At 40.1% G+C, this 12,500-nt stretch overlaps 1 protein-coding gene across 1 annotated transcript in view; it reads right to left on the bottom strand.

Moving 5' to 3' along the window:
* Positions 1-10,255: 10,255 nt before the first annotated feature.
* gsc (goosecoid) overlaps positions 10,256-12,500 on the bottom strand; it is a gene marked incomplete at its 5' end in the record, with an annotated part of 5,049 nt that continues 2,804 nt past the window's right edge. The window contains one exon of the mRNA XM_083792762.1: positions 10,256-10,559. Within this exon, the coding sequence (XP_083648888.1) occupies positions 10,407-10,559 (153 nt within the window). The 3' untranslated portion in view covers positions 10,256-10,406. The remainder of the gene's footprint in view (positions 10,560-12,500) is intronic.

Raw genomic sequence — 12,500 nt, 5'->3', positions numbered from 1 at the left:
TGGACCACAGAGCGAGCCAACACCCCTGTCTATCTTTAGAGCCGGGGAATCCACCCAACTAGCTTGTCAGTCCAAACTGCCAAAGTCCCTGTGCTTGTAAGGCTCTCCAGACCCCAGCAAACTAATAACATCATTCAGAGACAGCCCACCCCATACATACCCCAGCGCTGCACCACCTATGGGCTGATACTGTCAGATATAGTGGGGCATATGGAGGAGGGGAAAAGGGTAAATAAATGCAACATCAACGTCTGGTCTGGCGCTTACGTAAGAGCGGCCTGGCCACTGAATGGCCGCACAGCCCTGTCCTTGTGAAACATGGCGACACACACACACACCACACACACACACACACACACACACACACACACGCACACATACACGCACACGTGCACGCACACGCACACAGAAGGAAAGCAGAAAAATGAAAAACAAGAAAAGGTTTTCTCAAAGCACTTGCAAAAAGCAGCAGAGATTTATCTACTCCGAGACTTAACTCAATACCTAATTTTTCTTGGACTCCACCTATGTTTTTCCAAGTGCCTGGAACTATATGCATAAAAAAGGGTCAAAGAAATAATAGCTTGAAGAGAAGAAGAAGAAGTAGAGAGAGAAAAAAAGAGTTGCATTAAAATTTGTGAAATAGAAAAGTATACTGCTTGCGAGGGAGGAAAAAAAAAAAAAAAAAAAAAAAAAGATTAATGACTTTGGCCCTGTGCGTCGTGTATCTCGCTGGCGCTGTGTGCTGAAACACTTAATAAATCACGGCTGCAGCATATAAGGAATTATTAAAGTGCCGGTGCGTTTTTCACGGTTTTTGCATTGTTGCCAAATCTCTAAGCACCTGATCTGGCCCTGCGTCTAATCTGTTTCTAAAAGGTCGTATTAGTGCGAGCGAGGCCTGTTATTACGCTGCTGTATATATATCTGTAAGGCAGCCCCGTGCGATAACCGCTCATTAAGACAGTTCATACTGCATTCCACGCTATTTAATCCGTGTCTCTGCCCTGCGTAATACGCTAAACCCGCTGTTTGTTTTATGTGTTTAATTCACCGTTTTTGAGTGGTGCAACCACTCCAAGGAACAGCAATGTCCGCGTGTTCACCCACCTATGTGCCTATGTGTTGGTTAATGAGCACCAGTTTATGACTATGAGTACCAGTAGGGGCGCTGTTGTGCCAGAAACAGAGAGAGGGATAGTGCTGCACTATTGCCTGCTAATGAGAGAGAGAGAGGTGGGGGAGGGGGGAGTTGCACCACTCAGTTCACATGGGTGTGATTTTTTTATGAATAAAAATAACTACCGGATTTGCGGACTGACCTCATGCTTCCTTCTGTGCATGAGGAGTCCAAGCTGCTTCTTTTCACCTGACAGGGGGCGGGGGTGTTTCTACTGTTGATTTTGACAGCACATTTTTATTTTAGTTTCAGTCATATAGTCTCTTGAATAGTTTTAATTTAGTTTTAGTCACATTTCAGTCACCTGGAATGTTTTACTGTTAAGTCTAGTTTTTTTAGTCGACTAAATATCATGTGATTTTAGTGGACTAAATCTACAGTCGATTTAGTCGACGTACTAACATGTATTTTGGCGCGCCTTGATGCCGTCGTAATGGGTGATTTTACACTTGCTGAAAATAGCTGATTTGATCTGCTATTTTAAGTGTAAAATAACTTTGTGTCTTTTTCTAATGTTACTGGACCTCTTGTCAACCCCTTCCTATAAGATAGATAGATAGATAGATAGGTTTATTTGTCATTTTTACAACTGTGAACAGCAGAAAAAACGAAATTTCGATGTGCTAGTGCACGAGCCGCAGCAACATGAGTCGCGCCGCCACAACATATATACTATAACATTTTAGTCTAGTTTGTATTTGTTGACAAAATTGTTAATATATTTAGTCTAAGACTAAGTCGTCGTAGCTCAGCTTTTATTTAGTTTCCATTTAGTTTGTCAGTGAAAAAAAGGTAGTCGACGAAACATTGTTATGTTATAAATAGTCGACAAAATCAACACTGGTCCATTCGATACGTTGTGAGCTCATAGACAAGATTTAAAAAGAATGTGACGAGCCACCGCCACGGGACGGACAATGAAAGGAACCTTCAGCGAGGTTTATGAATCAGCATAATATAGCATATAATGTGTCCCTGATGGCCTTTGACATGTGTACACAGTTGTACTTGTACTTGTTAGATGACTTAACTTCAATTGCTCCATGGGGTTCTTCTCGGAGTGGGACTCTGGCTGCATGGGACCCTCCAGAAGAGGTTCCAGTGAGTCGTCCCCGTACAGCGGCCAAATATGTATACATGTTAATTTGCGGGTACGTGTCCTCGGACATGAATAACTTTACGGACCATTGATCTCCACATACAACAGATTGTTTGCCCCTATACGGACCACTGATCTCCACATAAAACAGATTGTTTGCCCCTATACGGACCACTGATCTCCACATACAACAGATTGTTTGCCCCTATACGGACCACTGATCTCCACATACAACAGATTGTTTGCCCCTATACGGACCACTGATCTCCACATACAACAGATTGTTTGCCCCGTACGGACCACTGATCTCCACATACAACAGATTGTTTGCCCCGTACGGACCACTGATCTCCACATACAACAGATTGTTTGCCCCGTACGGACCACTGATCTCCACATACAACAGATTGTTTGCCCCGTACGGACCATTGATCTCCACATACAACAGATTGTTTGCCCCTATATACGGACCACTGATCTCCACATACAGATTGTTTGCCCCGTACGGACCACTGATCTCCACATACAGATTGTTTGCCCCGTACGGACCGCTGATCTCCACATACAACAGATTGTTTGCCCCTATACGGACCACTGATCTCCACATACAACAGATTGTTTGCCCCTATACGGACCACTGATCTCCACATACAACAGATTGTTTGCCCCGTACGGACCATTGATCTCCACATACAACAGATTGTTTGCCCCGTACGGACCACTGATCTCCACATACAACAGATTGTTTGCCCCTATACGGACCACTGATCTCCACATACAACAGATTGTTTGCCCCGTACGGACCACTGATCTCCACATACAACAGATTGTTTGCCCCGTACGGACCACTGATCTCCACATACAACAGATTGTTTGCCCCTATACGGACCACTGATCTCCACATACAACAGATTGTTTGCCCCGTACGGACCACTGATCTCCACATACAACAGATTGTTTGCCCCGTACGGACCACTGATCTCCACATACAACAGATTGTTTGCCTCTATATACGGACCACTGATCTCCACATACAACAGAATGTTTGCCCCGTACGGACCACTGATCTCCACATACAACAGATTGTTTGCCCCTATACGGACCACTGATCTCCACATACAACAGATTGTTTGCCCTTATACGGACCATTGATCTCCAACATACTGCAGCAGATTGTTTGCCCCTATACGGACCACTGATCTCCACATACAACAGATTGTTTGCCCCGTACGGACCATTGATCTCCAACATACTGCAGCAGATTGTTTGCCCCGTCTTTCAACCCTCCATCTATATATCGCCCCGTTTCCGTCTCTGTAAATACAGATGAACTTGACACCACTGTTTACCGCTTGAGGAACTCTAAACTACACGTAATGCTCATGTTTAGCCTCTACTTAGCCTTACTGGTATATACAGAAAAAAGGGGGTCAATTTAGAAGTTTTACAGAGAGCGGGGGTGGGGGGGGGGGTGGTGGGGGGAGGGGGGCGGGAGAGAGAGAAAAAAAAGAATACTAAATTCAATAAATCACAGTGTAAACTATAAGGCTGGTGGTATTGATGGTCAACCGTGTGTCAACAGAGGGCGCCACAGCTGTCACAAGAATGGGGGCTTTGAAGTGGTTGGGGGGTCACTGCAGAGACCAACATCAGTGGTGTATAAAGTACCTTAAGTTTACTGTACCACAAGTACTGTATACTTAAGTACAATTTTAAGTTATTTTGTTGTTGTTGTTAGAGAATACCATAGGCCTACTAGAAGGCTCTCTTACCTTCATTTGTAGTCGTTAGACTCGTTACATCCCCACCAAAGAGGTCCAGGTGTTATTTTGTACAAAAGCGCATTATTGGCCATTTCCCCTATAACATGAGCCCTATAACATTGTATAAATCTTCTCTTCATAATGTAAATATAGTATCCCAAGCGACACACTTTACTATACTTATTTCGATGGAAAGAAGCGAATTGGCATAACAACCCAAACCCCAGTGAGGGCTTATATGGTATAGCGGAAATAGCCAAGAATAATGCACTTTTGCACAAAATAACACCTGGACCTCTTTGGTGCAGGGGACGTAACGACTACAACTAAAGGTAAGAAAGCCTTCTAGTATGGAATTCTCCTTTAATGTATTTCCAATTGTCAATACTTCCATGTCTACTCCTGACCTATATCGCACAGACACATATTGTAGCCTACTTTTAACTACAATTGTTCTATTTGAAAACTTTAGTTATAGCTACGTTGAAGATTTTGAAGATTATTACAAAATATACATTAACCACTATATACTTTGGCATAGGCTACTGTATTAATACTATAGTGGTATACTGTAAGTATATTTTGATATGGCTACTTTTGTGTAGGCTTCTGTGTGGGTGTATGGGTAAACTTTGAACTCTGTCTGGACATTGTAGAATTGATATTTTTACTTAAGTTAAGTTAAAAAGAAAGTCTACTTCTTCCACACTGATTTGCATCAGCAGTGGTCCCCCCTCAATGAGGGGGGGTCCAGAGGGGTCTGCATGCAGCATGTATGTAGGCCTATACTATAGGCCTACATACATGCTAAATATGCTTAAATTGATTTAGTTGCTATAGGCCCTATAGCAACTAAATCAATTTAACCCATAGCTGATCTACAACTTCACGTCACTTCGCAAGGTGACACATCGTGAGCTTGTAGATCAGCTATTTTCTTGCATAATATAATTTTGTAATAACACAAATATTCTATAGGGGGTCCCTGGCATGTCTTCTATAGGGGGCCCTTGGCATGCACAAACCATATGTTCAAATGGTGGTCCGCAGGTTGACATGAAAATGTTTGAGGACCACTGACTTATGTTACGCAATTCTATTATTGCAATGGAATCAACGAATCTTGACCTATAGCGTTACTTTTGAGACTGTGTCTGCGTAAAAAGTTAAAATAACAAAGGATACTGTGAGCCTATATATAGTGCCTATACACATCGACAATGCACATATAGGCTATTATTTATTGATCAAAGCACGATTGCATTGCAACATTGAAACGCTAAAAGCATGCAGTAGCCTATACAATATACATACAGGGTTATTCTTGCAGTAAACAGTAAGCCTATATATATATTAAATTCACATCAGAACAAAAAATGAAAATATATAAACGGAGGTTTATGGATGCCTTTAATTGTTTTGCGGAAGGTGCAGGTAAAATATATTGGAGCGTATATTCATATAATATCTTCTATACTTTGTATTGTTCCAATTAGGCCCATGGACAGAATGCGCACGCGGGCAACGGCCGGGTCTATAATATAAGGCATGATATTTGATATTCTTGTGGCGCAGCGGTGTGAAATTATCTTCCTCCTCGGTGTTTCCTTCGTATCCACACACTATATATTACCGCCGGTTCATTTGTCACTACAGAAGTGTCATAGGCTATTCTATATAGGCTACAGATTGCCACGCATTAAAAAGGAGAGGATCGGCGCACGTCTCCATGCAGTCAGTGCATGCGCGCTGCGCGCAACACGCTTCATGTTGGCATTCAACTGCAATCTCTTGTCTGGAGTGGAAGGAATTAACCATGTGTCACTGTCAACAGTGACAACCCATAACATGAAAGCGCCCATGGGTGCTTATACTGCTTGTGTGCGCAATTTATTATCATCTTATTGGCCTCTACATTCTGAGTTGTTTTTTGTTGCCGTTTTTCTTTCAACACGATGAAATGTAATGTATATCGTGTAAGTTTTGTGGGACAGTCTAAAGTCTAAACCATAAAAAAGTTAATTAAAAAAAATAGCCTATTGTTATTTGACACGTTTATATATAGGCTAAATACTTATTATTATTAAGGATTTAAGAATCCTTAATACTAAGTATTTAGCCTATATATAAACGTGTCAAATTAATAAATTATAAAATAAAGACGAATTTAAAATCATTTCGAATTTAGGGAATGCTTTTGACAAAGACAGGTTTGTATTTTGGATTGTTTATTTGAAATATAATATATAAAGGCTTGCTTGTCGTCGACATGTTTGCTGCGTGATTTTGGGACACTTTGCCTATATATACAATCAATGCACAATCCATGTAGCCATGTCAGACTCCGAGAATGGTTCCATGTTGTGTTGTATAATATATATATATATATATATATATATATATATATATATATAGGATACACACTGAGAGGTAGATTAACTCGGGGATATATTATTTTTACTGCCGCCGTCAAAAGAGATCGTTCACGAACTCTAGGCTACATTGTCACCAAAAAAGAAAAGTCAGACACACAATCTTGCAGCCAAATTAAATGCCATCAGTTTTCTTAATTAAATGGGGAATTACTTAGCAAATAGCATATATATCTACAAGCTCTCAACGCGTCGCAGAGAGCTTGTAGATCTGCTATTTTCGGGGCAAAGCCCAGCACTCTTTAGCTATACGGTGTGTAACGACATGCATGGGTTTCTAAACAAAATGTGTTCAACGCAAAATATACTGCATGTGTTCAAGTTCAGGACACTTCGGAGGAATAAACAATTCTCCTGAATGCTGCCTTATGGCATGGCATGGAAAGGACAGGAGAGGCATTTTGCATTTGTTTCCCCGTGTAGTATAGCCTATAGCCTACTAAATGCTGCGTTCGTGGTCTGGAAAGGGCAGTTGTTTTACAGACGAGTAAAAGGGCAGGTGCTGAAGTGTCTATATGTATGTGTAGACGTCCCTGAATCTCAAGGGTTCCAGGCGGCAGGCGGTGGGTTAAAAAATATGACGAATTCATTTTAAAGAATACAAGAAAAACAAGTGTTAAATGACTCCTGTCAAGTAAGTATATAGTCCCTATAAACTCACCCTATATATTGACTAAAGGTTTGAATTCATCTTGAACATCTGTGTGAAACGTATAACCTCTATACTACTCCATACATATTATCTCCCGCACAGTCTGCATGGATGACACAAAATATTTCCCATAAATGCTGCATATAAAATTGTTTGAGAAGCTGCATGCACTGTCAGTGGTTCTCAATGTGGGGTTGCGGGGACCCCCAGGGGTCCTTGAGAGGGAGTCCGTAACTCAGAGTGTATATTTACAAATGGAACCAAACGGACCCTATATAACGTGTCCATTTGGTTGTTGGTTCCATTTGTATTTTGTATACACACTCAAGTTGTTAAATTAACATGATTTTACAATGTTTACAATATATATAAATTGGGGTCCCAGAAATAAAAAAATGCCATTATAAATGGGGGTCCGTATTATTATAGCCGGCTGTATGCATGGCATATATATTTTTTCACCCGCGGGGGTCCATGGGGGGGCTATAATATTATTAAAGTGTCAATGTGGGGGTCGGTCCTTGACATGAAAAAGTGTGAGAACCGCACTGGTCTATTATAATATCTGCCGAGGAGGCTGGCATATATATATACATGCAAAGCAATGCGCGTGTGGTTGCATTCATGGCCCCCTGTGTGTGTGTGTGTGTGTGGGGGGGGGGGGGGAGCCCGCATGTTGGTTTAGACAGTCAAGTGTGATTACGGTGACCATAGCTCATGTGGAACGGAACTGCGAGCGGACACTTGCTATCATGTCGGCAATGAATCACGTCTGGTCTCCATATTACAGCGGGGCCGCATGCTGCCTGCCAGCCAGCCAGCCAGCCAGCCCAGCCCGCGGCATGATATAGTTAACACGGAAAATACGCCTTGATAATTAAGAGCAGACCGTGGTGTGCATTTGATGCTCGTTTCAGTTCATGACAATCGCCAGTCGCTCCTTTCTTTGTGTGTAATTACACTAATATATCAATTTTATAATGGCAGCAATGTGTATAGGCCTAATTCTAATATTACATTTGTGATGTGGTCTATAGGCTATACTATAGCGTTATGTTCCACGCGTGCAGTGAATGTGTGCCATGTGTGTTGGTTTTTTCGCCCCTTTTTCCCCCTTTCTTTGCTATAGGACTATATTAAAAGAAAGGGAAATGGAACATAACTCATCCTTGGAAACGCCAGTATTTATACATCACCATTCACGTATCGTATGGGCTATATATATATATATATATATTTTGCTATGCCATATTTCAGTTATTCATATTTACATTTATAGACGCAGCTTATGAGCCCCGTGCCATGTTGACTGGAGCAATGGGCAGACTGTATGCGATATGGCACTGTCTGTCTGTCTGACAAACAAATAAGACTATATAGTTTTGAAATTGTGAGAGTATAGTAGCCCATTTGTTGCATATAGACCGTAAAAATAAATAACATAACATATGGCGGATTTCTATTATAGTTTATACATTTAGCGATCTGGGGAAGTTCCGACAGATATTCAGCTTGTGCATACTAGCATTAAATGGCAATTTAGCTATTTAATTCAGCAACAGTGAATGCAAAAATGAAATGCTATATTAAAGTTAACCTGTGCATATATAAGTAGGCTATATATACACTTTAAGAGGAAAAAAAACATCAGAGTTCGATGAGTGCATGGAGGACTATTATATCTTGCAAATTAGCAAACTGCACGCATTTGTGTTTTCGAATACAACTTAAACATGTTAATCACCACTACAAGGCCTTTATTATTATTTTTGCAGGCTGAAGAAATTGGTTTGATACTTTGATTGAAAAAAATCTAAAACGATTTTAACCTGACTAATCGTGTGTATGATCAAACCACTAACTTCAAATCGAATTATAACTTCAAATGGGACAACCGCATTAATGTTATAGCTCAATTATAATGGGCCTGTCCAATCGCAATCGAGACTCATATATATTTCATTTGATGTGCAGGAACGAAATCAGATCAGACAATAAGTTGGTTTAAGATATGTTTTAATTGTTCTTTCAATGTTATGATGTCTTAGATTGCGAAATTAAAAAAAGGCAAGAAATTCACCATATACTTTCTTTTTTTTTTTTTTTGCATGGCCATTATGCGAACAACTCATATTTCATTTAGTGATGGCAAAACATTGCCCTTCAGTACAGTTCATAATATATAATAGACCTATATTAATTAAATATAGGCTATAGCTCAGAATATTTCCCAGTGGCTAGTTGAGGCATACTTTTAAATGGTGAGTAATGGGTCGCCTATACATCGACTCAAGTCACAACGAAAAACCCCAATGTCACAAATATGTAACAATATACATAACATAAAAGATGCCACAAAAAACAACAACATTGCGATATATAAGCAGACAAATGTCACCAGATATGGTGTACTGTACGGTGCCAAATAACTTTCCCTTCTTTTTTTTTAAGACTTAAATTAAATATAAATATAGCTGAACAAATCAATAATAAATGTTAATATTTTACTATACAGATGTGCAACATCATGGCAACACATTTCATCAATACCATTATAAATGATAACAGGAAGTCATGGGCACTATACAGGAAGAGTGCAGGGCACCTCGCTGTTAAAGTGGCCATTTACCCCCCCCAAAAATAAATACAATATTTGGAAAATGTTTTAAATATAAAGAATGCTTTAAACATTCACCCTGCAACTATAGGTCTAGAATTGCTACAAAACCTATTCAGTCAGTTCGGGGCATGAACAAGAAAGTGGAATATATACTAGCATGACATTCCATAAGGATGGAGATATATATATATATATATATATATATACACTGCGCACGCTCGCATCATGTATAATTGGACATAACTTTAAGTCACTTTTCTTTCCAAACATTGTAACATTTTGGACAGAATAGGCCCCGTTACAGTGAGGTGCACATCTGCATGCACTCTTCCGTATAAGTGCTCACATCTTCCTGCATCATCCACGTGCATGACATCCAACACTATGTACATTAAAGTCCCATGAACTGACGTGGGCTCTACGTGGGCACACTGTCAAATCCTCAGTTCCTTTTTAAGTCAGAGTGCATAGAAAATAGAACCAAATGGACCTTTAACAAAAACAAAAAGAAAGGGTGCATTTGGTTCCATTCAACACTCAGGATTCTACGGGTGCACTGTGCAAGGTTTGCGCCTCCTTTTTGAAATCAGAGGGTCTGATTTGTGTGTTCTTTATTTTTTTTTTCTCTAATGAGAGTCTTTGTTTTTTTAATCGTTTATATCAGCTGTCCGACTCCACGTCACTCTGTTTGCCCTCCTCCACTTTCTCGGCGGTGGTTTTCGTCGATTTGTTCCATTTCTGAGAGTTCTCGGACTCTTCCGAAGAGGACCGTTTCTGCCTCCTCCACTTAGCTCGTCTGTTTTTGAACCACACCTACACATGCCAGAATAGAAAAACAATGATTTAGAACGCAAGCTTATATCGGGTTTTTTATGTGTATATATATATTGTTTATTAGCTATACAGCTTCATCAGCATCGCTTTTAGCAGCAATGGCCAATTCAGGCTATATGGAACTTTGGGGAAACCGTTTATTATGAATTTACTAAAATATCTGCACTTGAATACAATTTTGAAGTAGGCTATATACTCTTACTTTTTTTTTTTTTTTTTTTAAGATATTTTTTTGCGGCTTACGCCTTTTATTGATTTTTTAAGGGACAGACAGTAGGCTGACAGGAAACGGGAGAGAGATGGGGGGATGACATGCGGTAAAGGCCGTGTCGGGTTCGGGAGTCGAACCCGCGGCACACCGCGACTGGATCACCAGTCCGGTGCCCAGACCGTTACGCTACGGCCTGGGCCTATATACTCTTACTTTACCAGAATATTGTATTGTATTTATTTCTTGTTTTTACACTTAGTGAGTAGAGTATAGGCTACTCATTTTAGTAGTTCTGCCCCTTTATTAATTTGCCTGCCATTACCAGTTATACGTTGCAGCAATAATATAATTGTGGAATGGGCCATTCTGCATATGAGTTTAGCCTATACTTTTAAGACATTTGACACTGTCCATAAGTATGTGTAACACACGCTTGAATATTTTTAATAGGGGCTATTAGGGTATTTCTATGTTGTGCTATGCTACCCAAGCTCTATATATATATATATATCCTACTTCTTCCACCTCTGTAATTAGTATATTTATTATTCATTATAAAACGCCTATACATCCTTCGGACAGGTTTCCGGGATGAAAATGTGGAGTATGAGGAACAAAAAAGAAAAAAGGTGCAGACTGTTGATTTTGATTAACACATTTATATTTTAGTCATAGTCTCTTGAATGGTTATCATTTAGTTTTAGTCATAGTCTCTTGAATAGTTTTCAGTTGTCGCATTTTAGTCACCCGGAATGTTTTAGTGTTAAGTCTCGTTTTAGTCGACTAAATCTACTGTTGATTTAGTCGACAAAAATGTATTTTGGCGGGCCTCGATGCCGTCGTTAATGACTGTTTTATACACCTTCTGAAAATAGCAGATCTTCAAGCTCACAACGCGTTCAGCATGCAACCTACAAAATGACTTGTGAATCTCGTGTCCACTATGTTAGTCCCTTACTAACATTTTAGTCTATTGTATTTATTGACGAAACCTTCACAAAGCTATATTTAGTCTTAGTCACCATAGCTTAGTTTTCATTTAGTTTGAGTCAGTGAACATTTTTCCTCAGTCCAGTGGTTCCCAAACCTTTTCACGTCAAGGACCCCCAAATTGACACTAATTAGCCCCACGGACCCCCCATTTGAAAAGATATGAGAGAAGATGTTTACGTCTAGCAGTGATTTCAAGGACCCCCCAGTTTGACATGCATTAGTCTACAGACCATTTAATGACATTTATCTCTGGGATATATTGTAAAATCAATGTTAATTTAACTCTGAGAGTGTATACAAATGTTCCATTTGCAGAGTTACAGACCCATAAGGGTCCATTTGGGTCCTAAAACTTATCATTTAGCTGGGGGACCCTCCTGGAATGCCCTCAAGAACACCCTCACTGTATGGGAACCACTGTGTTAAGGCTCAATTCATATAGTCTGGATTTTCAATGGTATGAGGTGACCACCTGAAATAACGCTGAGCGGTTTAACCCATTCTGGTGTCGGCATCATGTCATGCTTTAGCTATTGAAAAATAGCAGATCTACAAGCTCATATCGCGCCACCGAGTGGCGCGATACGAGCTTGTAGGTCTGCTATTTTTGAAAAATCGAAGAGCAACTTGACATTTTTTAGAATCTGATCTCAGGTCAGAATGGGTTAATCAGACCAGTGTGTGTCCATGTGGAAATCTCGTATGAATCTGATCTC

The sequence above is a fragment of the Protomyctophum parallelum genome, assembly GCF_964188405.1.
Source record: "Protomyctophum parallelum genome assembly, chromosome: 20".
Lineage (NCBI taxonomy): Eukaryota > Metazoa > Chordata > Actinopteri > Myctophiformes > Myctophidae > Protomyctophum > Protomyctophum parallelum.
The sequence above is the reverse complement of the archived record's forward strand: the minus strand, read 5'-3'. Positions and strand labels throughout refer to the sequence as shown.